General features: G+C 35.5%; 5 protein-coding genes across 18 annotated transcripts; 2 read left to right on the forward strand and 3 right to left on the reverse strand.

Moving 5' to 3' along the window:
* Positions 1-27: 27 nt before the first annotated feature.
* Positions 28-4103, reverse strand: LOC107272325 (WD repeat-containing protein 82). The gene is made up of 2 exons (XM_025089703.1): positions 4033-4103; positions 28-3703 (listed from the first exon to the last, which is right to left on the reverse strand). Exon 2 carries the CDS (start codon positions 3344-3346, stop codon positions 2399-2401), a length of 948 nt encoding a protein of 315 aa, XP_024945471.1. The 5' UTR covers positions 3347-3703; positions 4033-4103; the 3' UTR covers positions 28-2398.
* LOC107272330 lies at positions 4023-5699 on the forward strand. The gene is made up of 5 exons (XM_015749404.2): positions 4023-4126; positions 4297-4504; positions 4613-4865; positions 4977-5201; positions 5350-5699. The coding sequence occupies exons 3-5, from the start codon at positions 4741-4743 to the stop codon at positions 5423-5425; spliced, it is 426 nt and encodes a 141-aa protein (XP_015604890.1). The 5' UTR covers positions 4023-4126; positions 4297-4504; positions 4613-4740; the 3' UTR covers positions 5426-5699.
* Positions 5700-5802: 103 nt separating this feature from the next.
* On the reverse strand, positions 5803-10516 carry LOC107272321 (endonuclease/exonuclease/phosphatase family domain-containing protein 1). Of its 7 annotated transcripts, none has more exons than XM_025089691.1 (7): positions 10416-10516; positions 9192-9366; positions 7877-8200; positions 7488-7771; positions 7172-7411; positions 6833-7082; positions 5803-6701 (listed from the first exon to the last, which is right to left on the reverse strand). In XM_025089691.1, exons 1-7 carry the CDS (start codon positions 10505-10507, stop codon positions 6333-6335), a joined length of 1734 nt encoding a protein of 577 aa, XP_024945459.1. In that variant the 5' UTR covers positions 10508-10516; the 3' UTR covers positions 5803-6332. The 7 variants fall into 7 exon arrangements, with proteins under 7 accessions (XP_024945459.1, XP_015604854.1, XP_015604852.1 ...); XM_015749368.2 differs by having other exon boundaries at positions 10154-10460; XM_015749366.1 differs by having other exon boundaries at positions 9192-9420; positions 10154-10459.
* A 598-nt stretch (positions 10517-11114) lies between these two features.
* LOC107272326 (transcription elongation factor S-II) lies at positions 11115-14216 on the forward strand. Its single transcript, XM_015749396.2, has 4 exons — positions 11115-11834; positions 12475-12649; positions 12756-13114; positions 13226-14216. Exons 1-4 carry the CDS (start codon positions 11766-11768, stop codon positions 13559-13561), a joined length of 939 nt encoding a protein of 312 aa, XP_015604882.1. The 5' UTR covers positions 11115-11765; the 3' UTR covers positions 13562-14216.
* Positions 14191-15813, reverse strand: LOC107272328 (alpha-ketoglutarate-dependent dioxygenase alkB homolog 7, mitochondrial). Of its 8 annotated transcripts, XM_025089707.1 has the most exons (6): positions 15668-15809; positions 15115-15391; positions 14862-15035; positions 14648-14775; positions 14407-14565; positions 14191-14320 (listed from the first exon to the last, which is right to left on the reverse strand). In XM_025089707.1, the coding sequence occupies exons 2-5, from the start codon at positions 15376-15378 to the stop codon at positions 14433-14435; spliced, it is 699 nt and encodes a 232-aa protein (XP_024945475.1). In that variant the 5' UTR covers positions 15379-15391; positions 15668-15809; the 3' UTR covers positions 14191-14320; positions 14407-14432. The 8 variants fall into 8 exon arrangements, with proteins under 8 accessions (XP_024945475.1, XP_024945474.1, XP_024945476.1 ...); XM_025089706.1 differs by lacking the exon at positions 14191-14320 and having other exon boundaries at positions 14401-14565; positions 15668-15808; XM_025089708.1 differs by lacking the exon at positions 14191-14320 and having other exon boundaries at positions 14425-14565; positions 15111-15391; positions 15668-15813.
* Between the last annotated feature and the right edge of the window lie 19 nt (positions 15814-15832).

Below are 15832 nucleotides of genomic sequence, written 5' to 3' on the forward strand. Positions count from 1 at the left end.
GGGGGGGGGGGGGCGATTACTACACGATCCTGAAGGAACGTTTATAATCTGTTACATACACATTCTGCCATTATAAAAATACTATTTTACAGAGACCATTCTCGCAAGCACACGCATAATCTGTTAATAATCGTTCCTCACGCAGCCACGTAGACTCACGCGAAATAATTTTTGTTATATTACGGATAACGGAAACACGCTACGCATATTCGATCGAAGAGAAATAATCGGTGTCGTTCTTATATAAAATTAACATTAACGTTAAAACTCTAATGGAAATAATGGTGTATCGTATTTACACAAATAATGGAGTAGGCTGCATGAACGGTTTTAAGATTACGGCAGCGGTTTCCAAACTGGCCGACATATATACGCGGCAACACGTGCACTCACAGATTCATCCATACAGACACAGTTACTCTCATACAGATATATAAGACGCATACAAATTATTAATTAAGAAAAAAAAAAGAAAAAAGAATCGCATAGGAAAGAACAATATACATTTCTAATATTTATCATCTGCCGAGGAGACAGAATCCTTTCGCGTATCCTGTTTGTAGAAATACGCTTTTAATTTGTTATTAAATCCTTAAAATGTGTCTAGTTTCTTGTTTTTTCTTTTAATAATCATTGTCATTGTCGATTGCGTCGTCTTGCTTTGGAGTTTGACGATGACTCGAGTCAGGGTTTGTGTATATATAATATATATATACGTGGACAACTATACTCACGTTTAATGTTTGATATAGCAAAAACTGATTGGTGGTTAAGTAGTTTGAAAACCACTGAACTATGGCGCTAATTAATTATTATGCTACGTGGTATCGTACAAATAATAGTGAACCTTGAATCGCTCCCATCCGGTTAGTTTCACGTACGAAGAACGATGATAATTCTTGAATAGTGGACGCCTCAAGACGTAGACGTTTGCTATCCGCTGTGTTCTTTGGCGTCGTGAAGAGAATAAATATTACTTCTTCTTAGGATCCTTTTGAAGTTCTGCGAATAGGCAGACATTGCTTTTTATGGTTTCTTGTTAAGTTAGTAGATTTGATTTTTGTTGGAGTTGCTGCTGGTTGAGAGGGTCCTGTTGTACCTGTACGTGTCAGGATGAAAGCTGATTTGATCCACTGAGAATTGACATCACGTTGAAGATGATAATCGTGTATGGTCCTGGCTGTAGATTCAAGTAGCATTACAATAGTAAACTGCTCGTATGAAATAGGATCATGCTAAAGCATGTATCAATCTATTTTATTATGCATTGAGAATTGGCATCACCTTGGAGACACTAGTCGAGGATGGCCCTGGGTGTAGGTTCAAGTAGTATTATGATCGTATACTACATATGTGAAGGAGGAATACCTTTGCTTTTGTTGGTATAATCCTGGTTATGTATCTTGGTGATGATATCTTTGTCCAGGTGATGAGTCTCAGATGAAGAAGACAGAGGTATGCTTGTTTTATATTTCTATGTGTCTTCGATGACAAGTTTCATTGTTGTAAGATACTCAGGACACTTGGGCATGATCGAACGAATCTTGAAGGTTATTCTTGTCGCTTTTGAAGCAGATAGCATCCTGGGATGAAGTATGGATCTTGTTGTATCAACGAGAAAAATCTGCAGCGGTATAGCACATTATCATGACGACCTGCTAACAGTCCTGGCTCCGGTGATCTGATTTCTCATTCTTGAGTAAAGTTCACAGTAGCAATAAGAGAGACAAATATGTGTAGAGGTTTTCTTGAATAGAAGCGTAGAACAGGATGCTTGTAGTAATAAATGTAGAAATTAATAGTCGGTGACAGATTTCCTGAAGATGCAACGTAAAACACGATAGCGCTATAACTATAATGCTAAATACAGGTACAGGAGGAGACTATGTACAAGGGACGACACATCCGAATGCTTAACTATATACTTATTATTATTTTCCTTTTCCTTTCTTTTCTATGCAGCGCGAGGCGCTTCCCCACGACCACCATCTGTAGCTGACAGTACGGATACCGATGTGATGGACGCGTTCATCGCGCCATAAACTACACTACATAGTTTCTTGAAAAAGTATATCCTCGGAGTGTCAGGAATACGAGATACAGGTAGGCAGGTCGAACTGGGTCGAATATCGTTGAACTAATGTTACCGGATATGAGACTCTCGGTATCTTTTTGGAGATCCTCTTCGTTATCTTGTAGATACACGTTTACGTCTCATACGTCTATTTTTTTAATTGCGTATGGACTTTTTAAATGCAGTTTTATTCCGGACCAAAATACCGGTTGCTGTGCTGTTTTCCTTATTCTTTTCATACTTTTTCGACAATCCTTTTGCTTGTTGTGTGAATCGATGATATCACTTGATGTATAAGAATGTTCTTGATACCTCGATGACTATTTACGCAGTGTCTTCTACAGTGGGCAACCAAAATGCCATGTTTGTACAAGCAGATGCTAGCATCATGTACTTTGGATTGAATTGGATACACTGTACGGGTGCTGGATGATCGCCATTTAATACACACACTTTATACCCTGTGTCCGCATTCCATACATGTACTCTTCCATCAGTGGATCCACTGAACACAAACTGAGAGTCTGGACTGAAACTAGCTTCGATTGCAATACCTTTGTTATTTAGATATCCAGCAAAGGTCTGTAATGGTGTGCCATGGAAGGCATCGATGAGTCGTATTATGCTACCGTTTGTAGATATCAAAATAGTCTTGCCATCTCGACTGAACTTCAATCCTGTCCAATCACACTCCTTCTCCTGAGAGAGCTTGAACGTAACAAAAGGTCCTTTGTCAAAGCTCCTGAGATCGTATAGTTTTATACACTCTGAATTAACACCAGCAGCAAAGATGAGGCCTTCTGGATCATAAGCAGCGACTGGACGTCCAGAAACATTCATTACTCCATGACAGTTAGGTGAACGTAGATCCCACAATCGTAGGGATTTGTCCAAGGATCCTGACAGGAAAGTATCCTCAATAGGACTGATACAAAGAGACACAACTTTCTTTGTATGGCCAGGAAAGTATCTGATATATTTGTTATCGTGGAGGCTCAAGTAACGAATGGTGTCATCAACCTTCGTGCTGCTGTGTATAGCAGTATGCTTAGCGTGGGTAAAATGTATCAGATCGACCCCGTACTTCTTGGAGTTGACGGTGCGAACTTGGGTACCCTTCTCGCAATCGTAGATAACGATCTGATCATCCTCTGAGCATGAGATCAGCGTATCCCCACTAGGTGAGAAATCGATGCTGTTTATCCGGTCGGTGTTCTCGCGGAAGACCTTGGCAACCTTGAAGCTCCTCACCACGTGGTCGACGAGCTTCATGGCGATGATGGGGGCTTCCTGGGGTGGGCTGACACGGCCCTCCACGCAATGCTTCGACGATGGGGCGGCGGTCGTAAACTTCCTTGTACTTCCCAAACAACCGGTGGCTAAGTCGTACGTCACCTTCCTGGCAGCTACACTCCTCTCCTTGTGACACTCACACCCAGGGACAAAGGGATTCTTGAACCAATGGACGCGATCGGCAAAATCACCGCACACCACACGCACAAATCCTGCCAACTGTTTAGAAATGGCTGGCGAGTACCGTGCACGCTCCCGCCGTCGCTTTAACCACCCTGGCTGTTCTCACGGTCCGCATGAACCGCGTCCGCAAGAATCGCCGACGATACTTTTTCTCTGTGGAATCACAATGATGTTTATACACCATTAATCGAACTTTCGAGTCTGCTATTCATTATGTATAATTCTATCCACTCTGGTATCACTATGGGAAACTTCCATCAGCGATCAATGCAACTTTAGGAAGATTTGAAATATTATCTGTACCCTATATTGCTCACTGTGTTTTACTCGCAATCAAGATCATCACGGCTGGCTGAACTACAATTGGCTACAATAGAAGAGACCAGGAACGTAGCGGGGCGTAGTGGGACGTAAGGATGGACTTCAGTGATTCATACGAGCATGTAGACAAAAATTGAAGAATAATGTATAGATATACGTACGGTGGGACGGATGGCGAGGATTCGTAATAATTTACACATTTGCCGTCTTTTAACTAAACTCAATCTCTACGTAAACCGGAAAGTAACAAAAAATGTACATATAATTTACAAATACTTGTAAGATCAACAGTAATTGCAGTATATTATTGTTGTTACTTAATTGAATATATGCGTAATAATAAGACTTTGTACTCATGTAATTAATAAAAACGTTATTTTACATTTGAAAAATATACTTTTTTGTCTTCATTGTTTTATTCATAGGATTGGTTGCGTCGGTCATGATACATTTAAAAATAACAGTAGGTGGTGCCACTAACGTTCCAAAAGCAGCGTTTGAATCCAGCGGGAACGAAAATCTGGGATTTTCTCAGTTCATTGAGTTACTTTTGTTATTTAGTGCATTTTAGTGATAACTGCCAAATATTATAGTGACGCAGAATTGGTTGCTAGTGGAGTTAAAGTTTTCAAGGTAAATCTTTTCAATTTATTTATAACTTGTTCTTGGTAGCTTTGTCTTAAATTTATTCATTAAATGTATTGTTATTTAATGAATATTAGTAATATTTACCTTGTGCAGAGCCTTGTTGATGAAAAAGGCTTGAACTAAATGATTTGAGTTGCCTATTTACATGAGAGTTAAACAAAGTGGATCGTACACCAGATACAGGGATCACAACTGATATCGATGAAGATGCAGTATCATGCATGTTATTTCTGAAAGTTTTGTATACACTTACGACAGCATATGATCTGTGTGAAAATAATTCCTTAGAAAATGCAATGAAGGATATGGAAGAAGCTGAGAACAGTTTCGACAAACTTAAACAACAGTAAGCTAATTAAATTGAATCAGTTTAATCTTATTTGGTATTATAGATTTCTTGAAGAAATATGATTATTCTCCATTATTTGCTTTGCATAAATTTTATAACTGATTTCAGAATACCTAATGGTTTATCGATGAAGGCAGTAGAGCACGTCGTTAAAGGAACAAAATGCTTTATTCTTCAAAAAATGAATAAATCTAACGATATTAAAAGTATTTTGGAAACTATACCATTATGTGAGGACAATTTTGAATTAGGCACGCTGTATGGTTGCCAAAGTGCAGTATGGTCCTATTACTATTATACAGGGTGGAAAAAAAGTATGGAATATGGTAAAAGGTATGGACATACTATGATCTTTCCCGTGGTGATGCACAGAATGCTTGCAAATATTACCTGCAAGCTATAGAAATCGATCCGGAATGTCAGAATTTGAAGGTACAGTACACTATTGAATTGAATTGAATTAACACTATTGAATTTTCAGAAATTTTATTCTGATATTTCTAATACTAAATTCAGCGTTTTTGACATACTACGGTGACACATTTTGCCAAAATTAAAAAGACTTCGAAATCCGGACGACACACTATCTGAAATGATTAAAAAGGCAGACAAATATTGTCAACACGAAAGGGAATCCGTGGAAAAATTGATGAAAAAAATTCTGATATGAATCAGAAAAAGCGAAATCAAAATTTGAACTGTAATGTTAAAAGAAGTCTCCTATATATCTCGCATTGAAGAATTACAAAAATGTTTAACTAGATTTTCTACGTATTAAAAAAAAAAAGCATTCGCGGATGCTTGATTTTAGAGAATACATCTGTGATAATATAATGGTTTGATAAGTTGTACCCATGACAAAGTATAAGGATTTATCTAATTTAAGGCAGACATGTATGTAATACTTAAAAGCAGTAGAATAAAAGAATAAATATTATATGGAAATAGTCTTTTATTATTTCCCGTTATTTTCTCTAATATGCGTGATGCGACAAACCAGCATCGCAATATTCGTACATTACAATGGAATTGTCAGTCTTCCTCGTTCTATACAGCAGCCTGCTTGGGGTAATTTTATTAAATTAAAAGTAGGAAAGGAAGTTTATTACATAAGAGGTCATTGGTAAAAACGAGTAGCCTGGCAGACGTATATATACAAAAATATATATACACAAGAAGAACCGTTCTAAATAAATATACAAATAGAACAATATGTCGAACTGTTAACTTACTGGTAATTCAATATTGACAGTTACGAAAAAAAAATGCAGAAAGCACGTAACCGTCCAAAATAATACACCGGCTAATACGCAAAACGAGTATAAAAAGAACCGGATTTCCAAATCGCATTTTGCTTTTTCATCGTAAACGACGGTAATACATACTAATCCTAAATATTCGACAAACTTACAGTACGGTGATCAGTTTCATCGTGAAATTCACTACGAAATTCTAATACGTCAATTACGATTCCCTGAACTGCGTAAATATTTGACACCATACCGGACAATGACTGGAGACAGGACCACCCCAATGCCACCCATGAGGAATTCCCAAATGTGTCAACCCTAACCTGATGACACCTGCTATTCCAGTACTGAATTGTTTCTCAGCATCCTTACCCCAAAGAATATTATCGTTATAAACAGTACCACCGGGATGAACTGCTGTACTTCCCTCATTTATTACTTGATCCAGTTTGTTTGATTCCTCCAGGAGGGTGAAATCTCCTAACAGGATGGAATTCTTGGCCTCACAAAAACCTTCGATGATTTTGTTGTCATCCGCACTATGTATGCGTACATTAATTATCGTCACGTCAAACTTGTTAATCTGAAAAAATAACAGAGTGACACGCGTTAAATTACAAGTTAGATATTCCTAAAAAATTCCTCAATAGAAATGCATTGATAAGTCAAGTTATTCCACGTAAAATTGTATTATATATTGCATGTCGAACCTACATGAAAAACTGCAGAGGCAACAACAGGAAGCAGGACGGTTGTAGCGGGTGGTTGTTCACGCAGAGCAATTCCTATTCTTGGATCCGAGTCCCATAATATAGCTAATCCAGCACCCAAATGAAGAGATCTCCAGACTCGTCGATTTTCTCGCCAGTCGCGAACCCTTTTCAGAACAGGGTAATTAAGTTCGTGCGTGAGTGCATCCAGTGCATCCGGGCTTTCGATTTCTTGAAGTGCTATAAGAGCTAGCCTAATACAATAGCGAAGAATGATTAATTGCAGATATCAATTGTTAATCAATACTATTAATACAGATTGCGCAGCAGCAATACAGCTTACCTGTTCTCCAATATTGTTCTGCAAATAACTTCTCTCACTCCTGGATTACTGGCTTTATCCTTAGAGAAAGTTTCAAGGTTCCAGGATGCCACTCTCGTTGTAACTCGATTATCGAGTCTGTCTTGAAAATCAATGGGCGTAGGAGGACGTGGACTGGCTACGCTTAATAAATCCCAAATTTCCTCCTCAGTAATGCAGCCGCTTATCTCCATTCCGTTTCTGCAGCCGTTGATTCGAGATCTGAAAGTTATCGTGATATTTATATATAGCTAAAAATAAATTATTAAATTAAACGTAATTTCTTCATGGAACTTACACAGCTAAAGATTTCGATATTCCATTCTTCAAAGTTTGCTTGGATAAGTTTTTGATCCCATTAGCTACCGGAGTACTGGAAGCTTTCGGATTGGACCAGCATGGCGAAGAAGTGTCATTACTTGGTGTGGGGGTTATCGAACCATTTGAGTCAACATCTATCCTCAAATATGGTTTTATCATTGTTAGACGATGCTTTCCCATACCCTGGACTTTGGCAAGCTCATCTAGGAATCGATAAGGTCCCTTTTCTAGCCTCCTTTCTACGATGCAAGCTGCTACTTCCTAAGTACATAAAAAAAAAATTCGTTTGATAATAGTTATTAATTATTCTTTCTGCTATATTTGTTTGAAATTTCATAATTTTTTCGTGTGGGAACTTTCGTCTACCTGGTTCATTCCAGGGATAGTTTGCAAAGTGAAAACACTAGCTGTGTTAACGTCGACCATACTCCCTCCATTCCCAACGGAGTCTAGGCTCAAGGATGCCCTTGAGGAAGTTCTGCTGCCATTTGTCGATGGTACGTAGACTTCCAATCTTATCGACTCTAGCTTATGAGCACCAACACCAGAGACTAATGCTAAATCTTCCACACGGTTAAAACGTCCTATCGCTTGTCTGTGGGCGACTATGTTTGTTGCTATGGCTCGTGTTATGCCAGGTAACGTCATTAACTCCTCCTCCGTCGCTGTGTTCAAATTCAGTTGCTCCACCTGTTACAGATCCCTGGTATTATTAGTAGAATATAGACCAAAAATAAAGATACGAGCACAAATTTAATTAATTAAAGCTTGTGCTTTGGACGCTCATGAATTTCAGTAATTTATTTCACTTCTAAGCGATAGACATGCTGTGAAGAGAGAAATTAAATATTTTTCTATATACTTTTTCATAAGGAATTTGTAATATCTTTGTTTTTTATATTTGTTTATGGGGAACTGCTTTCCTAATTAAATTCAAATGTCACTCAATGGAAATACAATGAATATACTATACGTATCATTTTCAAATGGTTTGACAACTATTTGATCATTCAACAGATTTAAGAACATGATTTTTCTTTCAAAGGTCCATTACATTTACTTAACAGTGATTAAAGGAAGTATGCTGCTTGGCCTTTGAAGCAGTTATCAGTTAAACTGGAGTGCATTAAGAACACATAGTAACACACTTTAGTATACACAAAAGCGATAGTAGAGTGAATAAATGAATACTGTAATAGCGAATTAAAATTTGTTAAATATTTACCAATTTAATGTTGCTATAATTGTATATTTTTGACATATTCATTTTAATTGATAATATTTTTAAACGTGTATTATATTCAGATGTTTCTTTTTCTTTGAATAATCAACAACTAAGTAGTGTATGATAAAGCAAAGAGCTTACGACTTGGAATATATAATCTTGAATTATAGCCAATTGGCATTGTTCCATAATATCTGTGTTATAAATAACTGCATATTTTTACAACAGAATAGTGTATCTCTAAACTTTTAATGATAAGATAGACGAAATCAAACCAAAGAATAAAAATTAAAAAAATATAATGGTTATTATAAGGTACTATAGTTTATGTATGAAGGTAATCGGGTCTCAACAAGAGATTATAGTTCAATAGTTGCAATCTTTGCTCTAAGCTTGTCAGATAAGATAGAGCAATAGATAATATAGTAGAATGTGTTAAGCTTTAATAGGTCTCACCTTCAGTGTTCCGTCTATGAATGTAAATGTATGAGACAGATTTTTAGAATTGTTTGACCGCCTTCGTCCTAAACCACCAAGTGAGATTCTTCGTAGATTGTGCCTCCGAGTTTTGGGACTACGATGCACACTTCCTGACTGACCCATCTCAATACTCAGCAAAGTAATTTGTAAACTGAACAAAAATTATGGTTCAAAGTAGTAAAGTAGTCGTGGTCACCTAATGATCCTGGAATTCAAAAATGAAATCCATAAGTATAGAAATTCATCAAATACATCAATCAAAAAAAATATTCTAATAAGATCACATACCCATATCGAAAAACATAACATGCTCCTAAATAATTACAATACTAAACGAAAATCTATATTTAATAAAATTAAAAAACGAACGTCCAAACTATGTAATAACGAGTAAGATAACAAAAATACTAAATAACGTCGATGTAATAATTGTAAATAGACCGAAGATTAAGTCACGCGCCCAAAAAATTGCGCAATACGTTATAGAAAGGTTTAAAAAAATGGAGAAAAAAAAGTATTCGTGACGAAAGTAAAAAAAAGTATAATCATCCGTAAAACCACAGTTATCGATCTTAATGTAAATTCATAATAAATATACTTAAGCTCCAATCGTCCTTTACATCTCTCCTTATAATCGGCACAAAATGAATGTCATGAAACGTAAGAAGAATCAATGTAAAGGTCGGAATCATAGTCCGAAACATTAACGAATACAGGCGTCCGTCCAATAATGAACATTGACCGCTGTCAAATATGGGGAGGGAGACAGGTTAATTGATAGCAAAGTTGACAATAGGAAGTAGTAGTACGAGACACTGTAAAAAAATTGCATGCTCATGCTGCCTCACGGTTATTCAGGCCGACGTGAAAAAGAGAATCAATTTGTTCGATAGTCAATCAATTACGAATGGCTTGTTGAGAAATCGTTTAATACCTACATGGTTTTTTATATTAACGTAGTAACCACAAGACGTATATGCACACTAGTACGCACACTTAGAGACCGATCTTAAGCGAATCACTTTTATTTTTGGCATTTTTCACTCAATCTTCATTATCCAAATTTCTTTTTGATTATTTGACTGGTCAATGGGAATGATGATTTTTGACTAATTTTTATTGAGATGAAACCGAATTCACTATCTGTCAAATTACTAATAGAAAAAAGAATTTTCGTTTATAACGAATACGAGGAACAACCTGCAGCCGTGCTGGCTGCTTCTGCTTTCCAGGGTTTGGCGCAATTCGTCTTGACCAACGACCAATAGAAAATCTTGACGAATCATCTTCATCGGAAAGTAATTTATGGAATGTCCCTAGCTTTGTATTTCAATTTAAAAGAATATTTATTTAGTCATAAGTCATTCTAGAAAATGATGGATAGTTGAAAGATAAATAGTAGCATAAAATCAATGAGCGATAGTTTTTCGTGTAATTGTATTTCTTTAATTATAAAATTAAATTACGATCGCGGTGATCAAATTTATTTTGATTCCCTGGTTATATCTTTGTCACTCTACGTTTATCATAAGCCTGCGTTTTTATGAATTTCTATACAGGATTCGTATCATTATCACTTTTATTGCAATTCATTTCTTTTTACGTTATCATTGATATATATAACAATATTGTTACGTGTTTATTATTCGAATGATTCTATATTCCCCGAAATATTTAAACAGATTTTAATTTGGTATCAGGCTTTGAATTGATTTTAAAATTTATTACGACAATCATTTAGCATCAATTACCAAACATGTACATATTTCATAAATTGATAACACGAAACAAATTTGTACGTATACACGTGTGTCATTATATGAAGATTTCATCGTAATTAGATCCACGATTTAATTTAATTTTATCTTTTTGACTGACTACGATATCTATTATTTATATGATTTAAAAAACCAGTCTACATCTACTTTTCTCGAAAGTACTGATTTCAACTTTCCGATGGCGGCAAGGGATCAACCAATGAGAAGCCTTGATTGCAAAAAGATGACGTCAAATTGAATAAACATGGAGGCTTGATATTTCGCTCAATATTTCAACCAAAAGCCGGCAATAAAATGAACAGAATATTGTAGGCTAATAATAACAGATAAAATTATATAAAATTTACACCCCAATATATTTGTACAATTGAAAAATTGTGATATTAAAACTTTTATGGATTTTACACATGGCTACAGTCACACCCACTACTTTACTACAGAAAATTGACCAAAGTACGATTACGAGTTAAGAAAATATTGTTAACACCACTCAACAGTATTTTCATTAATATAGTCCGCGGAATGCATATTTCTGATAAATTATTAGCAACTAGTCAGCAAATTGCTACGAGCGTGGAATTATTTAACTTTAAGGTGTACGCTGGTGTACGCGGTAACTCGTTATAGTCTATTTGAATAAAGTTCCGAACCGAGGCAAACTACGGTCAGTTTGCCGATCGCTAGCGTTCGTCGCAGGCCGTTTGTACGTGGAATTTTTACGATTCGCATGCGTTTTCCTTGATTTGTCTGAAGAAACTCGTGAATTGTCAGAATGAGTGCTGAAGAGGAGGTGTTGCGTATTCAGAAGAAGTTAAATAAGATGTCGAGCGGCGACGGAACGGTGAGTTACTGAATAAAATAAGGAAAGGTACACGTCGTGTAGGGACGCGCGGGCTTAATAGCCGGAAAGATGTCTACGATCGTCGAAGCATTTCGTATTAACTAGTTAAATATTGAACTTGTTGTCGGCTTTATGAATTCTTTGACGTAGTTCTATTGAAGAAAAATATTTCTCTTTGGAAAATACAAGGTGGTTAAACTAGATTCGACGAGACTTCGTGCATATGTTTTCGACTTGAGCGGCAATTTTTTCTATGTAAACATAAAAACGGTACCACGTTGTTCTAATGTATATTTAGCTTTACTTAATATTTCATCGTGTGGAATTCATAACTGTATTTAACAAGTAATCGTACTCTGGTCAATAAATGTATAATATTCATGTCCAGGGTATAAAGACAGATAAGATACATGCATAGTCACTATTTGTGTTTATGTTTTACATGAAAATAATAAAAATGTGTACTAAAATATTGAGCTCTTTTACGTAGTTTATTGATATTTTATTGTAATTTGAAGATATTTATTTATTATTATAATTTCACATAAAAATTGTTAATTGTTTTATAATATTCTTTTGAAAGGGTGAATCGAATGACATTCTTACTGTGAAGAGTAATGTTATGTAATTTTAATGTTAGGGTCAAGAGCAGGCACTGGAGTTACTCAAGGTACTGCAAAAGTTACCAGTTGACCTAGAATTACTTACGAAGACAAGGATCGGTATGACAGTGAATGCATTGCGGAAGTCTAGTAGGGATGAGGAAGTTATATCTCTGTCAAAGACTCTCATTAAGAACTGGAAGAAATTCTTAGGTAAATAGATGTTAAAGCATCTAGTAATCATACTGTTTCTTGCGAAAATAATACTTATTGATAAAATACTTTGAATCATTGGTGAAATATTATTATTTGATATCAGGTCCTGTCAAGGATGGTAAAGACTCTAGTTCTTCGAGCAGTTCCAAAAAGAAAGAGGAAAAGTCTGAGAAGAATAAAGAGGACAGTGACCAAAAGAAAGATAAAGACATTGGTGATGGTGGTGACGTGAAAATGAAGGAAGAGAAAAGTAGTAAGGAAACTCAAAGAAAACAAGCCTCATTTCCTGCAGCAACCACAACAGATGCTGTTAGGCTAAAGTGTAGAGAATTATTAGCCTCTGCACTTAGAGTGGATGGAAATTCCATCGATGGGTGTGCTAGTCCTGAAGAGTTGGCCGAGGAATTGGAAGAAGCAATTTATGCTGAATTCAAAAATACGGATAACAGATATAAAAACAGAGTAAGTTTTCGTCATTTTCTAAATCCTGTTAATTCCAAAACTAACGCTAATACGTAAATTATCTAATGGCAATGTCATAATGTAATAATATAATTGTCCTTAATGTTTCAGGTACGCAGTAGAGTAGCAAATTTAAGGGATGTGAAAAATCCTACCTTAAGAACAAACTTCATCGTTGGTGCTATCTCCTCTGCCCGTCTTGCCGTAATGACGGCGGAGGAAATGGCCAGCGACGAGATAAAACAATTGCGAGAACAATTCAAAAAAGAAGCCATCAATGACGCACAACTTGCTACTGTACAGGGTACGAAGACCGAGTTACTAAAATGTGGAAAATGCAAGAAACGTAATTGCACATACAATCAAGTTCAGACTCGGTCGGCTGATGAACCTATGACTACTTTTGTATTGTGCAACGAATGTGGAAATCGATGGAAATTCTGCTAAGAAACTTTTGTCTCCTTTCGACCTCTTCTTCCTTGGTCTTGAGTTATTGAAGGTGAGTTTGAACTGAGGGTATTCTTAGCGAAGAGTGGCAGTTGTCAGAAACAGAGACAGAGCAAAGAAATATTAAAGTTAATGTCAAAGACATCGAGATTTTTAATCATTAAATATAAGCAATATCCATTGATATAGTTTATATATCATTTAAATCGGATTAAACTGTAGGTGAGATATTTGTGATTTTATTGTATTTAATTCACGCGGTAAGGTTCGATTTTATTGACAGAATACACATCGATGAGACGTTCGTTCTATTACATTCAATGTTTTTCTGTTACCTGCATATGTCTTTTTCACTCTGTCCTCCTAGGTCTCATACAACTTAATCGCGCAGTTGCCCTCTAGTTCAAATTTCGGAATAGTTTTATTCTGATGAACGTTTCAGAACCATATCAGTAACGTTTGGCTGATATGGTAAAAGGTAAATCAGCGTATCAATATAATAATTTGTCAAAAAAAAGGTCCGACAAATTTTAATTAAAAATTTTACGAGGTTTAATCTGGAACCTCATACTACAGACCTAAGTAAGAAAATAGATTGTGTATATTATTGTGTTCGCAATGCATCACGCGAATAAATTGGTGTGCAACACGAAAATTTTTTTTTCTTCATACTCGTATTCTCCTGTTTCTTTGTATCCTATATTTATTTGTTAAATTTTATAACATTGCTCTCTACTTGGCGCGAGATTATCGAGGACTCTTCATTATGTTATGTAACATTTAAAATTTTGTTTTAGCTATACAGTTATTTATTATATACAGAATAAATTTATTTGACAACTTACTTGGCCTTATGCCCCACGTAATAATACTAATCGCACTCTGATTCTGCTTCACATCTGCATATTATTGAGATACGTCTGGCTCTTGGCACTGGTTTTCCTTCAAATATCGATTCTTCGGGTCCTAATACTTCATGGTTGTATTTTTGTCTTGCTATACCACTAAAAGGATCAAGATTTCACGTGACTTTAATGATGTAAATTTTAAAAAGTATATTGTTCAAAGAGAGATATTAATAGATACCTCATTATATAGAGGGATCTTCTTGGTAAAAAAAAATCATGTTTACATTCTTCTTCATGATTAACCATTGTTAAACGCATTACAGAATCACTGAGCAAACTTAAACCAGCTATAATGTCACCACAAAACTAGAATAAGAAATAATTGTTAGATTCATTGTAACATACATGATCTAATGTGAAGCCATAACGATTAAAACGATTGTATAAATTACCCTAATACTGTCTACATGAGGTTTTATTTTTCCTTCCGCAGCTAAATCCAATACATGCACAAACTTAAGCTGTGGTTTACCAGGTGGAAATGCCTTTACACGAACTTTATTGATAATTTTGGTATTCTCTTCATTCCATTTGGCACGTTCTGTTTCTCTATAACCATGAATAGCCTGCAATGAAAAATAAAAAAAGAATAAAGTATGTCAAATTGTTGTACAATATGAACAATTCTAAGGGTAATGTACCGACATCATCCCAATGAGCGAATTCATATCGCAGTCTCTTCATGTATGGTTCGACTTCTTGGAGTAAAGACTCTTCTTCCTGTGGCGTAAGGAAGTCAGGAAAAATTTTCATAGTAGCTAATAATTCAGCCTGCCAATTTTTAGTGTCATCAGCATTTGATTTAGTACTGTTTTCATTTGTTTTATCACGTGCAATAGTTGACATGTGTCTAAAACATTTGGCTCTTGCTATAGACAGGTATCTTGTAGATATTGACTTTAAAATCATTCTGACAGACTTTCTGATAAATGACAGTACAATGCAAATACTGGAATTGAAAAAAAAAATTCAAATATTTAGATTACATATAGTCGAATTAGTAATTATTACAAAAGTCGATTAAGATATTAATATATTCCTAAGAAATGTCAATAACATATCAACTGAAAGTCAACGAATATGTAGTAACATAAAAATTCTCACAAATATTTAATGCTATTAATAATAAGTTAAATACCACTGCATTATTAATCACGTCAATTATAGTTACCATAAATAAATCAAATATTAATTATACCGTGCAATTGTTGTGATTTATTTTAAGTATTAGGTTATTCAATGATGTGTTGTCGATAACGAAGAGACATGAGCACATGAGCACTATTTTGCTTAAACGAGCCGGGAATTTCGCGCTTTTTTATTCTATCAATAGGAAAGTTAAATACTATTCTTTTGATAGGAC

This window comes from Cephus cinctus, unplaced genomic scaffold, assembly GCF_000341935.2.
Source record: "Cephus cinctus unplaced genomic scaffold, Ccin1 Ccin1_scaffold1163, whole genome shotgun sequence".
Classification (NCBI taxonomy): domain Eukaryota; kingdom Metazoa; phylum Arthropoda; class Insecta; order Hymenoptera; family Cephidae; genus Cephus; species Cephus cinctus.